This window comes from Phaenicophaeus curvirostris, chromosome 3 (assembly GCF_032191515.1).
Source record: "Phaenicophaeus curvirostris isolate KB17595 chromosome 3, BPBGC_Pcur_1.0, whole genome shotgun sequence".
Lineage (NCBI taxonomy): Eukaryota > Metazoa > Chordata > Aves > Cuculiformes > Cuculidae > Phaenicophaeus > Phaenicophaeus curvirostris.
In genome coordinates this window covers 74,488,143-74,509,537 of record NC_091394.1, presented here as the reverse complement: position 1 = coordinate 74,509,537, position 21,395 = coordinate 74,488,143, and the positions used below count along the sequence as shown (strand labels likewise).

Genomic DNA, 21,395 nt, shown 5'->3' with positions numbered 1-21,395 from the left:
TCTTACTAATTTAGTAAGAATGCAGAATTGGAATATCCAATCCACATTTATTGCCTGTAATTTTTTTTATTATCTGTGATTTTTAAAATTCAAGGATAAGTGCAGTCAAGGGTCAAATGTTGACTTATTTTTTTTAAATTTTGGTTTGTTTTTTTAAGGTAAACACAGGCTGGGATGTTTCTGAAGGGTACTAACCCAAAGGCCTAGTATGAGCTTAGAGAAAAAAAAAACCCAACATGCTTAGACAGCTGTAAATTAGTGGGATACATGACTGGGAGGAGTCATTTTAGCCACATGCAGCTGCTGACTTGAAGTAGCCAAAACTAGAGGTGCAAATCTGAATTCGGCTCTTAAATTCTGGGCCAGTTCTTCCAGCTTCAGAGGGAAGAACAACTTTATCACCATCCTTTACATAGTTGTTCATGATTAGAGTCTGAAACCAGGAATGGTGGGAGCATGCATAAAGTTAAAGATCTAGTAGTCAGGCAAAAGCAGTTATCTGTGGGGAAAAAAACCAAAACAAACCTGATAGCTTTGGGCAGGGGTTGCAGACAGCCCTCAGGACTGTATGCACACAACAGTTTCTTCCTCCAGGTTCTTTTTTTACTGCTGGCAAGGGCTGATACTACTGTAAAACATCAGTGCTCCAACATCTGCTTCTTTTCTTAGCCTCTCCCAGCTCTGCACATTGCTTTGTTTTTCAGCCTTGACTAGAACAGGTCCTCACAGACACAAGAATCTTAGGCAGGGGTACTGGAATAACTCTAGTCCCTTCTCCCTCTCTCCACACCGCTAAAACACAGAAACCCTACTCCAGGACAACGAGGTATTTTGTAGTTGCAGCTTAGTGCTAGTGTGAACCAAAACATTCGTAGATGAACCGTTTTTATACCACAATAATCAGCATAATCCGTGCATCCAGTCAGGGCTTCTCTAAGGAGTCAGAGGAGCTGTCACCTCCTCCCACTGAAGTCACAAGACAGTGCAGATAAAGGAGATCACAACAATGCATAGTCCTTAGTCTAAAAAGTCTTGGTAGAAACTGCTCCCAGAAAACAATGGCAAAGATGTGACTGTTTATACACGTCAATGAGCTGTTGATCTTGGTGCTTAGCTGCGACTGTTTAAAGAGAATAGCCACACAGTTCAGGAAACCCAAAGCTTCAGCTGCTGACTTTCGCCATAGGAAATCCGATCTCTAAAAGGCCACTGTCACATTTGTCCTCAAATATACCTGAGGCACCATTCAGCAAGGCAGGGGCAAACCACTCCTTTGAAAGATAACATTGCCCACACTCTTGTTCTGAAGATAGTTTATCTTGTACCAGGCAAATAGTCTATGTTGTTGAGCAGGGCTCTTAGTTTCCAGCCTCCTGCAGCACAGGATCACAGCTGCTGCTCTGGGAGCACCAATCCCTCCAGCTTAGTTTTAGGCACATGGGTCTCCATAAAAGAAACGTCTCTATAGCCAGAGTGGCAGCTGGAATAGCAAGGTTCAAATAAGAAAACGCATTTATTGCCAGTACACTTTTAAAGGAGACATGGAGGCCAATTAATGCCATTAGTGTCAAGCCCAAAGGTGCTTCCCTATCGCTGTCATCAAAAGGACTACATCTGCATACAGAGGGAGCTGGCAGAGCAACTAGAAATGTGGTGTCTACCAACCTGGTGATTTAGTACCATGTGAACTCCATGGGTCCGAATATCTGTAGAAAACTCGCCCAAGAACTCCAGGATGTCTTCTATAGTAGCAGCATAAGGAAGACCACGCAAACGTATGCAGTCTCTGACATTAGTGGGAGGCACAAATTGTTGAGGTAATACTGGAAGAATAGGAGGTGTTGGGAGAGGAATGAGAGGTGTAGAAGAGTATCTGTTCAGCACCTGTGCAGAACAGAAACACAGGTTATAGAAAGCCTCCTTATGCATTCTTCAACTCAGAGGAACTGAACTCAACATCAATGCCATCTGTTCTCACTCTGGGCAGTATTTTAAGAAACAAGTGAGCTAGATTCTAGGCTTAAACCACAACAGAAATGCTTGTAATTCAGATGTTTTAAAGTAATGATTTTGATAACTTTCCTGAAAAAAACATCATTTTGGTTTTGGATAATTTGTTTTTTCCATCTGTTATGCAACTCAAAGTCTTATAACAAAGCCTGCATTTCCGTGCTGGTTTTATTTGGAAAATATCCCAAAGCATTCTACCATCTACAGAATCATGGTGACATCTCTCCAATACACCTCCTCTGCAAAACTGCTAGAGAGTTTGGAACTAGAAGCATATTCCACTACTAAACAGCCCTGACTTGAGATGCAGTAGTCCATCAAGTAACACAGGTGTTCACAGTACCTGTAACAGTCACACTTTCAGAGTTCTTAAGAATTCTAGCACCAAAAACCCTGCCTGGTCTAGAGTTCACTGAATATTCAATCAATACCCTTAAAACTTTCTCTGAGCAAGAGTTAGATTCATTTACATTTATACAGCTATCAAGGTTTCACTAAATAAAAACATATGAAAGCATTTGAGAAAAATACAGTGACAAAAGCGAGCGTTGCCGCTATGCCTTCTCACCATTAGCGTCACCCTTCAAACAAGGCACTGACATTTCTACATATTTGGGGGAACAGAGCTGTGCCATTGCCTGGTTGCAGTGACATGGCTATTGGTTAGCCATAACTTGCATCACAGATGAGACCTAGTATTATGTTTCCAAAATATTGACCTCAACTGAAATTCTATAAGACTTTGGAGCCATACATAAATGATCCTCTCAGTCCTACTTCCTTCCCCTGACAGCATAACTGCAATTAATGGTTTATCAAACCATGTTAGTGCAAGAAGGGACACTCTTCAGGCCCAGTTTCACAAAGTCGTGCCACCCTTTACTAGGTAGCCATTGGTGGCAGAAGATGACCAAGACCCACCCTTGGAGACAACTTATAAGGGTCCTCAGATATATTGCCCTGAAGATGACAATTACATCAAGAGGCTCATGTGTCTGTGGCAGTGACTAAAGTCTCGTATTTTAAAGTTTATTGCTAATACTCCTCCTGAGCAGACCATCATTAGACTTAAAATTCAGTATCTGTAGAGTAAAGCACCAGAACCACAAACTTCCTGCTATTACTGCTGTTTGCAAGGCTATTGGAAGCCAAACCCACATAGGTTTGTACATATACAATTGGAACAGCTATATACCATAAGATCTTACATTTAGAGGGGAGAAGAGCCTCATGGAAATTAAGGCAATACATTTCAACAAGAATCAAGAGAGAGAAAACAGGCTTTCAAATCATGGCCAAGCATTATTTGTTTCCAACTGCTGCATACCAATGTAAGAGTTTGGATTACAAGTCAATGTTTAAAAGCTTTACACTCACCTGCTGAACTTCTGCTGCAGTGCTCCTGAAGAGTTCAATGTATCTTTTTCCCAGCAAGTCTTTATGCTTTTTCAGTGCATTTTGTGCATATTCCTCACAAGCAAACAACACAAAGGCATCCCCTGTTGGTCTGCTGTCAGGGTACGTGACAAACAGGACTCCCTCCTTCCCTCCTGTTACAGGGCAGTGCTGGCCAAAGAAGGTCAGCACTTCTTCTGCTGTTACATTAAAGGGAAGACCTCGCATCCTGACAATCACTTGGTTTTCTTTCGACAAGAACTGTGCAACCTCGTTGGAAGTACCTTTAACAAAAAGGTAGAGAAGCACTTAACTCTAGGCAGCCACATAAAATCATGAGTAAGCCTGCCATAGCTACCTCCTCCATACACTTCTGAGGAGACAGAACAAAATTTACCTCTAAAGTCATGAAAGATGTCCCTCTGATTAATTAGAAGAATTGTACAGGGCACTTCGCATTCAAATCTAATAGTGTTACTCCATCATCTAGAAGATATTCACCCTTATCCCAAAGGGAAGATAGAAAGTACTTATAATGTTCAGAGGTAAAAGAGAGCATAGCCCTAAGAATCTCTTCTGTGAGCAGTCACTGTGCTATGATGTACCTCGCCATTCTAACTTACAAATACCTTCAGCATGCTCTGAAGCCATAATACATAGTAACTGAGTACCCATACTATCACACTGGGAAAGAAAGTTGGAAGGGCATGTTGAAAACAGCTCAGGAATTTCATCCTATCCTGACAAAACCATCAGTCTGCCAATTCTTCTTTAAGTATCTCTAGAAGACCTATCTCATACCACCCTAACCAAAGCTAGCCACTAACTAGCTTCATATTTTAATATGGTCCTTTTATTTAAGGCTAGCTCATTCTGCAAAGCAGTTTTGTTGTTCTAGGCATGCACCTCTTTCCCCTAGTGTCAGCGTGAAATGTCTTTGAGTGGTGTAACTATTAGCGTGCATATCAATTAGCTATTTGACAGCTTAATAGCCTCTCGCACTCTAAAACCTCAACCTCAGACATCTAGGTAGTGATTTACTATCCTAAAAAATGAAGCCGTCATGAATCAACAAGGATTTAAGCTAGTACTGTGGATATATAAGAGCTTACTGAGTCTTAACTCCAATTCTGTATGCTTACAGGCATAGAAGAAAGGAAAAGTTTGCAAAGCATGTTTTGCAGCCTTGAAGGCTGCAAATATTTCAATGTTCATCTTAAAGAAGCATTCCTCTTAATTTTCATCTTTAGTCTGAGGCAAAGATTTGATTTGAAGAAAATCAGTTCCATAAATCCCTTATTTAGATTGGTATCTGTTTGCTTTATTGTGCAAGTACCCACATCAACAGCAGACAGTGTTTTGAAAAGCTACTTATTTTGTTTTTCAGCAATCAATATTTAGGTCCCTCCAGTTAAGAAGGCAACCTAACAAATTAAGTTCATATGCAAGATTACCTTGCCTGATCAAATCCTTATTCAACAGGCTGCTTGAAAATGGCAAGAATGTGGAAGAGAAGAAAGACAGATAAATCATGCAACATCTTGAACAGCTGCTAGCAGAGTACATAGTAATCAACACACCAGCCAACCACTTGTTTAAAGAAAGAAAATGAAAGGCCACATACAACAGGAACAGTTTACAGCCAGAAGTTAAAGATGCTGTGGAACAAACCCTCCCTTCTCACTCCCTAAAAGTTACCTCCTGCAATTTTAAGGAAGTCTTCACCTGTTGCCTTGTATACCTAAGGGAGGAAAAGAATATGTGATTGCATGCTATTTGCACTCCTGTTGAGAAGAGGATTTCAAAGCCAGCATCACACACCTCAATGTATCGATTCCCCATGTGATGCTTGTGCCTTTGTAGTGCTAGATCTCTATGCTCTTCACTTACGAACCTCACAAGTGCCTCCCCATTCCTTCTACCTTGGGCATTGAGACAGAGTGCAGCGCCTCCCCTGCAGGATTTAAAATCATTAGAGATAAAATTCCAAGACTTAAGCAGGCAAAGTAGTACACACATAGAGGTAAATTCTTAGCTACTAACTTGGCAATATTTAGGCCCTTGAAGAATCTCGCTATATCCTGGTCAGATGACTGCCATGGCAATCCTCTTGCTCGGATAATAGCATTGTCATCCACAAGTTCCATCTTGCTGCTGCAGGCACAGAAAGAGGGAGTAACACACACACCACCCTCATTGAGCTCTCATGTCTTTGAGCACATTTGCAGTTTACTCCCCACTCCTGACATACCAATGATTTGTGCTTTTCTATTATCTGAAGAGAGTTACTGGTATAAAGTTAAACCTACTATTCTAATCTTAGCCAAGCTGAACTTGAAGCCGAGCAGTTGGATGTAACTGAGGTTAATGCCTATTATTTGTACTGCCACAGCTTGTAAGAGCCAGTCACAAGCCAAGCCCAAATCTTTTCAGGGTTATACTCAGAGTTTAGCTTTAATGTTGCTTGTTCAGGCCATCACTATGCTACTAGAGACTAATATAGCTACAGGCTATGTTTGCTACTCAGCATGGGAATAACTCAGCCACAGAAAGCCACGTTTAATTGGTCATTACCACAGTCTCTTTCGTCTCTTACACATTAAGAGTGCCCTGCAGAACAAAACACTTAAAGCTACCCAAGGCTGCCTTTCTGGCTATTGCAAGGACAGGTTTTTTGCACAAAAGACTATGGGATTGATTGAGCAGATGAAGGGATGTTCAGCAGCAGAGGACTCCCTCATACAAAAGGGCTATGGTATGCCCTCTTGCAGGAGGGTCTTGATTCTCATATTTTAATTTCTTAGGTGGCCTTTCTGTAGGTGCCTGTCCCAAACTGTCCCACCCACTCCCATCCCTGCCCCTCAACTCTTCCTAATTCTATACTTCTATCAAAAATAAGTTGGCAACCTCCCACCTCACCCCAGGATTTTGTTAGTGAAAGGGAAAAAGCTCAGAAGAATGCTAAAACATAACTTCTGAACTAATCTCAGAGGATACTGTCTGCTAATATTGTTGTACTCCTATTGCTTCTTTTCACTCAGAAGTGCAAACATCATCTACCGCTATGACAGTTGCTTAATCTGGAAGAGCAAAGTAAATAATCCTGCAAAACAGGGATCTAAATAAGGTCAGTTTAACACCAGCCTCTTGTGATACTCCCCCAGCAGTACCCAGCAAAGCACTGAGAAGAATCTGTATTCTTGCAAGTAAACGTATGATTACAATTTAAAAATAAACAAAACCAGTCAAAAGTAGATAAAGCTTTACGTTCCAAACATTTGGGAATAAAACAATTACAGCTTCAGTAATTTACTAGGAGCATAGTATCTTTATGGAAATGCTTCCTCCCCAATAAAAAAAAAAAATCACCATGTGTATTCATTAACTGTGAAGCAAATTGCAGGACAGGTATAAGAGTTAGTACCAATGGGGTTACTTCCACAAGAATGCTTATGTTCTTTGTTAATAGTCCAGCATACTTAACATCCATTGTAAGCACTTATTAGCAGAACACAGACCTACCAGCAGCCAACAGGAAACACTGAAGTCTAGCAAAGAAACTGCCTTGCATCTGATCAACAAATCACAGAATATCTATTCCCTTTCCCACTTAAAGCATCTAGTTTACTCCCACAACAGTAGCAAGATGAAGAAAAATGGGAACAGCTATTTGTAAATTAGAAAAACAGAGAATTACAGCTTCTAAGCAATACGTTGGGGGGAGGAGAGCAGAAGAGGGGGCTGGGGGTGGCACAGCAAGAAGAGGGAGAACATACTTACCAAGGCCCACTTTCAAATTTGTAGTTTACTCTTTCTGGATCTGAAAATCTGTGATCTATGAAATACAGTAGAAGTTATTTTCCTTTTCCTCAACATACTACAGAGGCAGGAAGAAACAAGCAAGCCATATAGAAAAGTCATCCAATCACTTACTGTATGGTTCAGATATTAGTGTTAAAATGATACTCCCCATATCTTCGACTTGAGAGGCTCCATAAGGAAACACTGGGCTGCTCTTGTCAAGATTTAAATCTTCATGCTGGAGTTAAGTCCATCACCAAACAGATTTCTAATTGCCTTTCTGATAGAGCACCAAGCTTTCCTGTTATCCTTGATGGTTAAGTCACTGCTCAGGGGAAGATTTAATCCTTTTTCCTTGTGGAATTCATCAGCTGTTCTGCCTCAGCCTCTGACTACTGCCACCTGCAGGAGTGTGAGGTCACGCCAGAAAGTGTCTGAGGACATGAGACCCCATAATAAGGACATACATATTTAATATACTAATGCATTATTTATGTTTGACAGACAGATACACTTTTGCATGTGGAGGAGACTAGAGTCCTGTCTTCTTTAATTAACATATTTTTTAATCTCTAGTGGAAGATCTGGGGAAGGAGGAGAAGCAAACCAACTAGAAACTCCAGAAACAAGAGGATATACCACATGCATTAATCCCAATGTAGAACAAATAGCTTACCTCTTAGACAAGGTGCCATTTGTGAATTTTGTTAAGACCTTGCCTACTATATGTTAGAACCTGTTTTTTTTGCTGTTACACAGAAACATTGAGGGTCTGGTAAGAATTGACCATTGTGAATTCTGTTTTGTCCTGCAACCTGTATTTTCTTCAGTCTGAAGGATTTTGGAAAATGACAGCAAGGATAAACTCTCCTGCCAATGGAGAGCAGAAAATATTCTGTCCTGAAAGACAGGCTGTAGAATGACCAGATAAAGATACCTTATGGTTATAAAGGGAGTCAAGTTTGTTTCAGTTGCACAGAACATCTCACACAATTTTCAGTTTACTATGGTATCTCTTCCACTTCCAGTCAAATTTGCCCTTCTCTAACACCAAGGTACAGGAATGCAAGGTTACTTGAAACTACCTCATCATTTATAAAGCCAGTTTAATAGTTCTGCCACATAATCTTGGAGGAGTGTAGAATAAAAAAAGTACAGAAGTGCAATGTAAAGCAGTCTGGGAATAGGACTTGCTTTTTTTACTACTTTTATCACTTTGCGTGAAGACTTTAGGGCAAAAGGGAAAGAGTTTCTTAAACTAGATCTATCCTGGCATGGCAGTACAACAATGCAAGACATTCAGGACAGTCAAATGCATCAATTATTTGCCAACATTCCCACAAAGCTACATCAGACACATTTCAAGTGTTCAAAAGAGGCTGCATTTCGATGCTTAAAAGCATACTTCTCAATCTAATATAGCAAGGTTTCGCTTAAAAGAAAAGTTTTCTCCACCTACAGCTGAGCACCTTGAGTTGGCAGATGAAAAGCAGGGAAGAGAACAGGAACTTCCATTAGGAACAGATACCACACACCAGCTTTGTCCTATCATCTCATTAACAGGAGAGGCAGCACAAATTTCATTGTGAAATAAAGTCTTCTTTAATATCTGTGGGATGACTGCAAGTCACTTCTACAAAAAATATTAGTTCTCAATTGTTTTTGAAGTGTATTGTTATCTTGAGATGAAAAATAATTTCAGCAGAATTAATGAATCCCTCTTCCAGAGCAAGGAAAGGAAAGCTACTGTGACAACATATTACACTGAGGCGGATTTGATTTTGAAGCTTTGTTGGTCTTAAGTGTGCATTGGAGTATGAAAGGTGAGAAGATGATGTTTAAGCCTCAAATGTTCTTATAAGACTAAGTGAATTATTATTGTTTAAAAAAGTGAACCCTCCATTCCAACTGCTAGACTAGGTATGATTTGCTAGCCATTGCCATTATCATTACCCTCCTGCCTGGTACCTTCTTTGGAGTAAAATAATGAGAACATTAAAGGGATTTCTTGAAAAAAAAAAAAGCTAAAAATCCTGAACAAACCACATGCAACAACCCCAAAGTGCAGTTTAAGAGACACTTGGTATTTGTGCCAACAAGAAACGTCTTCATTGCAGTATTTCTTCCTAAGCTGTACACTCAAGCTCATCTCCCCTGCCCCCTGCGGAAGGGGAGTTGAAAAGAGAAATAATCCATAAACTCCCTTGCAGAGAAGGTGCCTAATCAGCAGCACACAGATGTTTCTTTCTAGGCACCTCATGCATCAGAGCAGGAGTGCTTCTCATTTTCCTGACACCCTTTCTCCCCCTGCAGCATTTAACAGCTCCGCACTGCATTTGCATGGTTTCTGCTGCCCATTCAGAGAACTAGAAGCTGCTGAAGCTGCAGGTACTGGAACCCTGGTCTTGTCTGATCATTTTTTACGAAGGCTTTGGAAATGTTATCTTTCCCCTGTCAAAGTCAAAGGAAACTAGGCAGGAGTTTCAATAGCTATTGCAGCAGGGGACATGCATGCACATGTGCTCGCTGTTAGGCTGTGCTGTCAAAACCAAAGAGACATTTCAATATTTCCTCTTTGCACAGCCAAAATTGTCTATAAGTGATCAGCCAGCAGAGAGGGGAATGCAGCAGTGTGAAGGGGCTGGGAATTTGAAGAAAGGCTATCACACAATGAAAACAAACAACTCCTGCACCCCATATTCATTTTCTTCAGAGAACTGTTTCACTGACAACCTTGATCAGTGAGAGATATAGTTCCTATAAAAGGCCAGCATAAGTTAGTACCAGGTGTTCAGACACAGTTGTGCCAAGGAATTCTAGATTAGTATAAACACAGTGGGAGTGGAGGAAGAAAATCATCAACATAAGCAGGAAGGACAAATGGCTCACACCTTCACCTCTAATTAGCTAGAAGCAAGGCTTTTAGGCAAGACTAGAAAATAAAATTGATAGTTTTGTGCACATGTAAGGAGCACATTAATAATAACATTAACTAACCTGAATTCTAATGAACAAGACTGACTACATACAGGTGGACTCTTATGAACACAGGCACTAGAAATTATGGACACTTGGGAAAAAGCCGTTAGTGGCATAGTCTTTATAATCCCCACCCCTTGTTCTGTGAAGGGATAGGAGACCATACATATGCTTGTGTACAGTGATAATTAAGGGTTCTCTCTCCTGGGCAATTGGAAAGTTGATCGTAGTGGATGAATTCAAGTACACAATTAAAGAAGTATTACAAAACAGACCTGGCTGTCTACAGCTGCTAAAAGCAATAGCATGTACACATGCATTCTAACAGGCAAAAGACACTGCCAAACAACAACTCAGGATCAGAAATGAGGAACATGTCAATCCGTGTACAGCTGCAGTACCACCTCCTATAACGCTCAGGAAGTTAAAAAGGGCAGAGGAGAAGGCATATTCTACATCAGGGTTGCCTATATAATATGGAAGAAATTTCTACATAATTCGCTCGGATTCATCACCACAGATTCACCCACTGCCAGTGCCCTCCAAGACTTCTTCCACAATCTTTTCCATTTCTCAATCTCTAACTTCTTAACTATGGGAAAAGAAACACTGAACTTGGCTCTGAGATGATGTGACATGAACTAGTATTGCATTTGTGTTCTGCACTGATCCTCTGTCCCCTCTGTTCTGTTTTTAAACCTCTTTAGGCAGAAGATTACATCTATTTAAATACTACTTCACACAAAGGTAAACCAATAGTACCCAGCTCCTGTGTAATATCACAGGAAATAAAAATAGCAATATGCAAGATGCAGGTAATACAAAGTAATGGGCTTTTTATTGCCAGCGTGTTACTGCTGATTATAACTGTGCTCGACATCATTGTTTTCAAGATGCTCAGGTCAAGAAAAAATATCCCTAAGTTTCAGTTTCAATATTGCAGTATCTGGATGGTATCCAGCACATTAAAAAGGCTGTTCTGGAGCACGCCTGTGTTTCTACTAACAACATCCAACAGATACTCCCAGTAAGGAGCTATCACAAATCCAGTTCAGAAGCGAGTGGCACAAACCATGCACTAGAGGAAGCAAGAGCTATTTGCCATTTAATGGCTTCTGCACACCCAATCTTGGGGCAAAGGATGAGTCTTCCACAGGCCAAACAGTCATGCAAGCTTTGTCACTCCACCCTGAAGGCACTCACAGCAGTAAAAACTGGCTCAGCAAGCTTTGCAAATCAAGAAGCACAGCAAGTATGGGAGGTACAGAGGGTGCAAGGAAAACCCTGCTCCTTTTGTATACTTACACGTGTTTAAAAAAAATAAAGATTTCAACAGACCCAAGTCCCTTTCTCTGCTGAAACATGATCACTTCTTTCACATTTGTTACGTGAAATTTGTCATAATTGTCCTGCTGTCACTACTCTTACACAATATTGACTAAAAGCCTGCCAAAAGACTGTCTCCTACATCAAGAACTAGTTTAAAACCATAAGTTAAGCAGCAGTAGCACTCAAGATAACAGTTACAACTAGCCTTCCTCAGTCCCTCAAGTTTCATGACATTTTAAACATTTCCTTACAATGAATTAAAAGAAATAACTGGCTATTTGTACATGAACTTGATAATTTCTTGGAGGGGCTGGGGAGAGTGGGGTGGATAGAATATATAAAGCTTTCATCTGAACTCATGGATTTGGAATGGTTTCATTGCTGTACACAATTTGAAGTAGTTCACTGGAAGAGCAAGTCCCAGAAGTACTTTCTAAAATGAAGAATAACCCAGCCAATTATTCATTTTAATATCTCTGTGCTCTTCTACAAGATCGTACTTGCCTTGTCCACAAGAAGTACATAGCCAGAAATACATAGCCAAGCAGCAACTATCCAGCGTGTTACACGCTGGAATACACACCATGAACAACTGCACAGCAGGAAGCAACCCCCCCTGACTAAGGGGAGCAATAGAGTACATTCTCCATTTACCTGTAATTTGTTATTTAATCAAATGTTACCCATCAAAATAAAACTTTGGAACACCACTACTCATTTAAATGACGGTACAATAATATCCAGCTTTCTCCAACCCTTTGATATCACACAAATTTCCTCTAACTGATCACAACCATCTTGCATGCAGGACAAAGGAAATGTAAGTATATGAAGGGATGTGTTACAAAATCATTCTACTACCAACTTACAAACCAATAGGAGCTGGTCTCCTGCTTTCTTTTTTTGTCGGTATCCTACCCAGAATCAAAACTTCTATCCCCACCAGATGCTAACAAACCTGGGCCAGCATAGTTGGTACAGAACAAGTCATATTCCCCTCATGCAGCCCCTGTAGCAATGGGGTGGAAGGTCTGCACTTACTACAAGAATCACAAGAGCTTGATCAAAGTGAATACACTAATCTACAACTTCATTTCAGCCTACTCAGTTTGTTTTTAAAAGTAGCAGTCCCACCTACATGAAGAAAAAAAAAATCTCTGCAGAGAACTATTTGAACTAGTCTTCACATTTAGCACCTGCTTCAACAATTTTTTTATCCCAAGCATTACAAGGCTTGACCAGACTCTCCAGGTAAAATTAGCTTATACAGCTTCTAACATCAAGGGGAATAAATAGGTGCATCTTAGCAAGCCGAGGAGAAAAAAGTTATTGCATTTGTCAGTAGAAGGGAAACAATTATTTTACCTTTTTGGTCTCTGCATTCTCTGCCCCCAACACACTGAAGTAACATAGGGCAGAAACGGCTAATCTCAGCCACATTGCATAAACATCGCAAGTTTACAAATAAGAACAGTTACAAAACAAGACAGACTACCAAGATTACAATAAAACCAGAATGAAGATATTTAGGTTTATATACCTTATGCAGCATATCCAGATCCAGAATTCAGACTCAAGGTGAGAGCATTTGGATAGACTGACCAAGCCTCTAGGGACTTGAAGGAAATACTACTGGCAACCACCAAACCCACCCTCGTATGGTGCTGACACTGAGGCTTCCTGACAGTCTGGTAACACAGGGTGGTCTCCCTTTCTTTCACAGCAGGCATGGAGTACAGTCTGTCACTGTGCCTTAGCTGACCAGCAACACTCCAGGTGGCTACTGTTGTACAACTATTGCTATAGCAGCAAGACATACAGAAACACATGAGGAGGCATGAGGATGCAAATGCATCTCTTCAGAACAGTTGAAGTAGCTCATTGCTGTCCAGTTCTCCAGCTCACGTCAAAGCATCCCTGAACAACATATTAAGTTCTTTACTTTGATTTTTAAAAGTATCCACCATTCAGCTTCTAGACTATGCAACACAAGCATTTATTTTGCTTTTCACACTCTTACACTGTGTACCACTTTCCCTCAGAGTAAGGGAAGAAGTGATTTCTGCCCCTTCACTATGGGAGATTAATCTTAACTTTGGCAAAGCAGAGCAGGCAGCCTCCAATATTCAAAATCACTCCGCTATTTCATGCTCCCCAACACAGGTACAAAGCCCAGGCAATACTATTCATGCAGTGAAATGTCAAAATAACTCATAAGCCACAGACTTTTGAGTCTAAAAGATACCATCTCTTAGGGGCAACAGCTCTATGGGCACAATAGTCAGCAGAAAAGTTATTAATAGTAAAACAAAATAAAAAATATAAAATAAGAATACTCTCAAATTCCTTTTCCTCTCCTTGCTAGTTAGCTTTTGTAGTCACTGCTTCAATACATCAGTAGAGAAGTCAAGTGTTTTCCACACCCAAGACCATGTTTGAGCCCAGGACTGAAGCCTGCAGCAAGAGGGGAAGCTGAATGGGAAGCAAGACGACGCAGACAAGCCAATCTCAGTCTTAGTTTTTGCTCTGGTAATTGTACATGGCATGCAAACAAACCCGAGGCATGACTAGTAAAGAGCCAGACAGGACTAGGTTACAGACCACTTGAGACTATTGAGAAAGTAATAGTAGACATTCCTGTCACTGAAAATGGAAACATGTTACTGACTACATCTTGTTGTCAGCCCAGATTCACCTTGTGAGGTCTAACATGTAGAACTTCCATAAGACTGAATACCACTTGTGCCAGCAGCATCCCTGCCTTAGGGTCACTCCTGAATCAAAGATTCAATATAAGTTCACATCAAAAATAACCATTCCTCTCTGAGAAATTAAGATGGTCACCCATCTAACTAACACAATGAGCAACCTCATGGCTTCATTATTAGTATTTATATCAGTGATTTGAACAAGTGCACCAGTTATACTAAACCATGAAGTTTAAAGAGACAAAGCAATAAAGGTAGTAAAGAAAGCCTACAGAAACCAAGAAATACAGGATTTTCCCCACAGGAGCATGCATCCTCATATGTTTCTATCTTAGCAAGAAAGCTCAGGGCAGCTCCAAGTCACTCATTAAAGTTACACCGCCCCTAAATATGTGTTGCAAGCATTACTCACGAATCGATTACAAAATTCAGCCAAAGCTGTAACAGCAGTAGGTGCTTAAAAGGATACACTCTGTCATTGCCGCAACATCAAGCTTGCTAAGGTCAGGTGAGCCAGGACAACACTTCTTGAATTCTTTCCGCAAGTCAAAAAAGGAGTAGAAGCATTCAGGCAGTGAGATATTCTGTAAAAGGACAAAGTAACTACTGTCAGCTAGGGCAAGTTTAATCTACGTTGTCTTTAGATACCAAACTTGCTAACAATTTGCTTATAATGGGTAGGGAACATAGTCTCTGCTACAGAAAAACACACAGAGCTCTTCTTAGCCTTGTAATTACACATACAAACTTTTTTTTTTTTTGCTTAAGCAGCGGTTTCAAAAGAGAAATGTGCTTTTTCACTGCCAGAGAAACATTTGCTATTACTAATGCCTCAAATCCAATATATATATGTAGGAGAGCAAACGCCCACTATTGCGACATTTATCACCTATTCTTGATTTGAATTTCAACTGTAAAAAGCCAGAGGGCACTCAGTTCAGTTTATAGAGCCAAGCAAATTTTGCAAGACTAGCAGAAGACATTTTGGTTTACAGTCAAGGCTGGGTTTTCAGAGATTTGGGTTTTCAAATATTTATTCCCTTAAAAAACAAAAAAAACCAAACAAGAACACAAAACCCAACTGCATATATATGAGGTGTAGAGGTTGTCAGTCTATGCACATCATGGTAACCACTTTAACTGTAGCGCATGAAGCCAGAAGCAAGTTATGCAGCCCACTGGAAGTCAATAAAATCCTTTTTGCCCCACCGCTACATATACCACATACTTAAAATACACGGCAAATTTTTGGAGAAGGTCTTTAAACCAACACAAACCCCTCCTCCTTCAGTTAGCTCTTCACCCCAGAACTTCCCCATAGACAATACTTCATATTCCACTTGGGCTCTTGTTGTCTGCAATGCCTTTCTAGACCAAAGGTAAGGACTTTCCATGCTTTAAGGACTAGTTAGCATCTTATCATTACAAGAGAATGACAGGCTATGTGAAAGCCCATTTAGGGAATCCAAAGAAAGCAGTTTAGGCTCTAAAACAAGTTTGCCTTTCAGAACATTAGAGCTTATCTTAGCATACGGACAGGTGCATTAGGCAAACGATACTCTTTAAAGACAAACTTATGAAAATGCAGGTGTGCTTGCCAAGATTTCCTGTTGTAGTTTTAGCATAGCTATTTTTTCTTTCTCAATGAAAGATCAAGTTCTGTACCTCACAGACATTCAGTTGGAACAACCAATGCCAATTCATTCCCCGAATAACATGAGCTGCTAGATTGGTTCAGACTGGGCATCTTAAAATAAGTAGGTATATTCTCAGGAGCCTAGTGATTTCTGCGTGTCTGCATTCTAGTGATCCCCCACCCCAGCCTCAGGATTAGGGTGTTCACTACAGAACTACTACCAGTCTCATGAACACCTGATTTACTTAATCTGTAGTCAAACAAGAGTAGATTTCAAACACTTAATTCTTAACAAAACAGCAACAGAAGACTTCAATGAAGATTTGATTCCTATCAGTGACCCTGCAATGATAGGGGAAAAAAAGGATGCCTATCCCTGGCACCAAACTTAAATAACTGTAGGAGTTGTCCCTTCTTTTATCCACATAATTTAAGTGCATGGAGAGGTTGACTGTATAAAACACAGGCCCATTACAAGTGAGAAGAAAGTCTGTTAAAAATCTCTTCCTGCACTTTTTAACATTATGCCCTAAGACAAATTATACATATAAGGACTATCCCTTCACTATGACTCACACTCATTGCCTCTCTTCTAAACCTTCAAAGGCATAAAATCTTAGAACATCAACAAGCATTAGAACCAAATTCATCCAACATCAGCCTTGTAACAGTGAAGTCTTGCAGCAATGCTCCTTCAAAGACGAAGCAGCAAATTGATGGGCAGACAGATCAGCTGCAAGGAGAGGGGCAGAACAGCTCAGTTGGAGCAACACATGTTCATGGCAAGTCACAAAATTATGTGTTATTAATATTGAAGCAATTATTTCAGGACTGGAGACTCTGCATATTGCTGCAGCCCTATCACAAGTGAAAAGTAGTCAGGACCTCAATAACACTATTAGTGACTTGGCAACTCCAAAGTTACAGAAAGCTCTAGACTACAGGACTAGTCATCACTCAGCCTACCTCAAATGACTGCTCAGCTCCTTGCAAATACGAGCACCGCCCTCAGAGCCTCAACTGAACACACAAAGATTGAAAGCTGCAGGAGCTAATGGTGAATGTAATATTTAAAAAAGGCAATTCATGATTAAAGTGGTTAGCTATTTGGCAACACCTCCAAATTCCCACTCATCAACCCATTGTAGTTGTTACAGCAGTAGGAGCTAGGAGCAATGCATTGACTGAGTACTTGCTTCTCAAACACTTAAATTAGAAAAAAGCTTTTCTTGAGTTAACTTAAAAAGGCATCTCGGGGCTGCATAGTCACGGGGCACTGTCTATGCCTTCCACACAGACAGGTTCTTTAGTCTGTTAAGCGTATTAACCTGAGCAATGTTTGTGTTATGATTGTGTGGAGGCAAACTCCTGCTAAAGAAAAATTGCAAGAAATCACATAACGTGTGGTAAGAGTCAAACTTCAGCTACAACGACATACCTTTTTGGAAGCTTCAGGGTGCAAAACCTGCCTGATGTGCAGCTGTCCATCAGTACAGAAACAGAACGAAGTACCTACACCAATGTTCAACTCATTGCTCACGGACTGATTAAACTGAAAGCAGGAATAACAAGAGACATAAGTGTGAAAGATACCAAACTGGCTGCACCAGGTGGTGTCATCAGCCAGTAGCACGTTATTCCCAGACAGCAGAAACATGGAGCCGGAATTCTTTTGTACGAGCCTAGTTTTTCACTTTTGTAGGTTTCTTTTTTCCTAGCTAAGCACATAACTTGAATGGCGGGGGTTAGGGGTGGAAAACTAGATGATCTTTGAGGTTCATTCTATGATTCACTATAACTATCTTCCCAAGAAAATCGCCCTTTCCCCTCCCTTCTACTGAGATGGGGCCACACAGATAGCCCACATCACAGAAAAAAAATCTTTTTCCAGAAGCAGTTGCAAGAGCAATACAAGGAGACAAAAAACTGATTGCAGAGTTGAGGGAGTTCTGTGGCACAAGAGCCTTTCAGACAGGGCACCTGAGAAGGTTGTTAAGGAGAGGGGCTTCCAGCCCAGCACTCTAGTACTATCTCCTTCCCGGGACTCATGAGCCACCAAAAGCCTTCCCAGCGCTTCCAGGGGCACCTGGACACGGCCTTTCCTAACCCCGGCTGGGCAACCTCCAGCTGAGACTCGGGGTCCTGCCTGGCAGGAGACCAGGGGAGGGGGATGCTTGGCCCCGACCTTCCTCTCTCGTAGCTCGATGCCTCCCGAGGTTCGAATGAGCAAAGGATGAGGGGGGAAAATCCCAACAAAGGCCCCCACGGACCGGGCCGCCGGCCCCAAACCCGGTTTTGGTGGAAGGGATGAAGGGGCGATAGTGCTGCCCGAGTCCCACCGGGGAGCCCCGGGAGCAGCGCCCGCAGCCGCCGACGAAGCTGGCGGGGGGGTGGGGGGGTCACCTGTCTCAGCGCCTGCTCCAGCGGCGGAGCCAGCGCCAGGCTCTCCGCGTCCACCTGGGTGATCTCCTGGCATTCAGCCGTCAGCTCCAGGTGGTCGGGCCGGACTAGGACGTCGTGCAGCTGCCCCGGCTCCGGAGAAAGCAGAGGGGGAGCGAGTCAGCCCCCCGGGACGGAGGCGCCCCCGGCCCGGGGCACCCGCCGCCCGCCCGCGGGGGCCGAGGAGAGCGGCCCTCGGGGGAACAAATACCTCTTTACTCCTCAGGTCCACCACTTTCCACAAGAGCTGGAGCAGCTCTCGCTCATCCGAGCCCAGCCGCGCCCCGTTGGTGCCCGCCGTGGTCACGAAGAGGATCACCAGGTAGTCGGGAGATGCCGTCATGGTGCCACCGGCCCGGGGAGGATAAAAAGCGGGGGAGGAGGAAGGGAGGGCGAGAGCAAAGAAGAAAAAAGAGCGGAGAAAGAAAAAGGAGGGAGCGGGAACCGAAGAGACCAGAAAGTTTGGCCGCTCCCGAGCGAGCCCCCACCTGCAGCCCGGGAGGCGACCCCTCTCCCTCCCCGGGGCGGGCGGCGGCCGCTCCTCGCCGGCTGCGCCCCGGGCGGCGCGATGGCTGCGGGCTTTGAGCGCGGGGCCGCGGCGCCACCTGCCCGCCCCCTCCCACGTGGGGCAGGTAGCGCACACCTGGCGCCGCCGCCCATTGGCCCCGCCGGGAGCGGACGTGGCAGGGCAGAGGGGGCGGCCGGCGGAGAGGGGAGCGGGGGTCGTGATGGGGGGAGCGGGGCAGAGATGGGGGGACTGGGGGCGGAGATGGGGGGCGGTGGGGCCGAGAGGGGGGAGTGGGGTGGAGATGGGGAGTGGGAGTCTTGATGGGGGGAGTGGGGCGGGGGGGGGGGGGGCAATGGGGCAGAGGGGGGGGTCGCGATGGGGGGCAGTGGGGACAGAGATGGGAGTGGGGGCAGTGATGGGGGGAGTGGGGGCAGAGATGGGGGAGCAGGGGTCGTGATGGGGAGCAGTGGGGCCGAGAGGGGGGAGTGGGGTGGAGATGGTGGAGTGGGAGTCTTAATGGGGGGCGTGGAGCAGGGGTGGGGGCAACGGGGCAGAGGTGGGGGTCGTGATGGGGGGCAGTGGGAGCAGAGATGGGGCAGTGGGGACAGAGATGGGAGTGGGGCAGTGATGGGGGCAGTGGGGGCAGAGACGGGGGGAGTGGGGCAGAGGTGGGGGGGAGTAGGGGTCGTGATTGCAGGGGTTGGAGTGGGGGCAGTGACTGGGGAGAGAGGGGTCCTGATGCGGGGAGTGGGGGCCGTGACTGGGGGGCCCTCGTTGCGGGAGGAGGAGCGATATGGCGAAGCCGGGACAGATCGGGGCGGGAGGGGCCGCCCTCGGGTGGGGCTGGAGCAGCCTCTTCTGCCGGCGGGAGAAGAGAAGGCTCCGAGGAGACCTTATAGTGACCTACCATTACCTGAAGGGGCTACAAGAAAGCTGGGGAGGGGCTGTTCAGAAAGACTTGTACTAATAGGACTGGGGGCAATGGGTATAAGCTGGAGAGGGGAAGATTTAGACTAGACATAAGGAGGAATTTCTTCACTATGAGAGTGGTGAGGCACTGGCACAGGTTGCCCAGGGAAGCTGTGGCTGCCCCATCCCTGGAGGTGTTCAAGGCCAGGTTGGATGGGGCCTTGGGCAGCCTGATCTGTGGGAGGTGTCCCTGCCCGTGGCAGGGGGGTTGGGACTGGGTGATCTTCAAGGTCCCTTCCAACCCAAACTATTCAATGAGCCTATGATCCCAACTTCTGCATCACCCCAGCACTGAGAATGTTAAGAGGCTGCCTTGGCTGCCACAGCCCTCCCTCGATGAACTGTGGTGGTTCGGGTCCTTGTGACAACAAGCTTTCTTCTAGTGATCCTTGTTTCACTGTTAAATTTACAATCAAACCTGTAGTGCACCTAGTTCCTTAAAACCCTGCCTGTGTTTTTTTTACTGAGATGGATGGTGGTGCACACCATACTTTTCTTCATTTCCATTCCTTGTGCTGGTGCAGGTTCAAAGCTTGCACGACCTTTTATCAACACATACACATTCGTTGGTTTTGTAGAATCATAGAATAGTTTGGGTTGGAAGGGAACTTTAAAGATCATCTAGTTCTAACTGCCCTGCCATGAGCAGGGACACCTCCCACTTGATCAGGCTGCCCAAGGCCTCATTTAACCTGGCCTTAAGCACCTCCAGGGATGTGGCATCCACAGCTTCCCTGGGCAACCTGTGCCAGTGCCTCACCACTTTCATTGTGAGGGAATTCCTCCTTAGGTCTAGTCTAAATCTTCCCCTTTCCAGTTTGTAGCCATTGTCCCTAGTCCTGTCACTACAAGCCTTTGTGAACAGCCCCTCCCCAGCTCTCTTGTAGCCCTTTCAGCTACTGGCAGGTCACTATAAGGTCTCCTCCGAGCCTTCTCTTCTCCAGGCTGAAAAAGCCCAACTCTCTCAGCCTGTCTTCATATGGGAGGTGCTCCAGCCCTCTGATCATCCTGGTAGCCCTCCTACAGGAGGTTTGGCAGGATGGGAGAGGGTGTGTTTCACAAGCACTGGCAATCCTGTCAGCCACTGACTTGTCCACATAGTGTCTGGCACCTCATCCTGCCCTGCTGCAGTTTGGTACAGCGAGGGTCTCCTTGCTGGGACTGCCATCAAATTCCTGCTTGATGATTTATGTGCTTCAATAAACAGTCTTTGCATGATGGAAGATGGCTGGAGTAATTTTCTACCTTTTTGGCATAAGATTTTAAAAATGGCATTCACTGGTAGCAGTTACTGCAATTTGAGGGATAAAGACGGCAAATTGATTCTTCCGCTTTTAAAACATTTTTGCTCAGGGTTGTGGTTTAGTAGTGGACAGGTACCGTTGGACTCAGTGATCTCAAATGTCTTCTCCAACCAATCCAAACAATTCTGTGATTCTAAAAGTGGCCACTGAAACTGGCCATATGAATCTGACATCAGGAAACACCCGAGCTCATCATGCCCTTTTTGTTGGGGGAGGCGGGGCAGAGCTTTTGGTTTTCTTTATGATTTTGTCTTCCGATTTTCTGATGTTTTGAACAAAACATGAAGTGGGACACTGGGGTGTGTGCCGTCAGCACT

At 43.8% G+C, this 21,395-nt stretch overlaps 1 protein-coding gene across 2 annotated transcripts in view; it reads right to left on the bottom strand.

Annotated features, from left to right (window-relative positions):
• The window catches only part of ESRP1 (epithelial splicing regulatory protein 1), a 34,084-nt gene extending 15,439 nt beyond the window's left edge, over positions 1-18,645 (bottom strand). For both annotated transcript variants that reach the window (XM_069854358.1, XM_069854359.1), the window contains exons 1-11: positions 18,509-18,645; positions 18,262-18,390; positions 17,297-17,410; positions 14,692-14,806; positions 7,339-7,437; positions 7,186-7,240; positions 5,449-5,559; positions 5,227-5,359; positions 5,104-5,146; positions 3,388-3,689; positions 1,666-1,884 (exon numbers count right to left, since the gene is read on the bottom strand). In XM_069854358.1, the coding sequence (XP_069710459.1) occupies positions 1,666-1,884; positions 3,388-3,689; positions 5,104-5,146; positions 5,227-5,359; positions 5,449-5,559; positions 7,186-7,240; positions 7,339-7,437; positions 14,692-14,806; positions 17,297-17,410; positions 18,262-18,390; positions 18,509-18,640 (1,452 nt within the window). In that variant the 5' untranslated portion in view covers positions 18,641-18,645. The remainder of the gene's footprint in view (positions 1-1,665; positions 1,885-3,387; positions 3,690-5,103; positions 5,147-5,226; positions 5,360-5,448; positions 5,560-7,185; positions 7,241-7,338; positions 7,438-14,691; positions 14,807-17,296; positions 17,411-18,261; positions 18,391-18,508) is intronic.
• Positions 18,646-21,395: the final 2,750 nt, after the last annotated feature.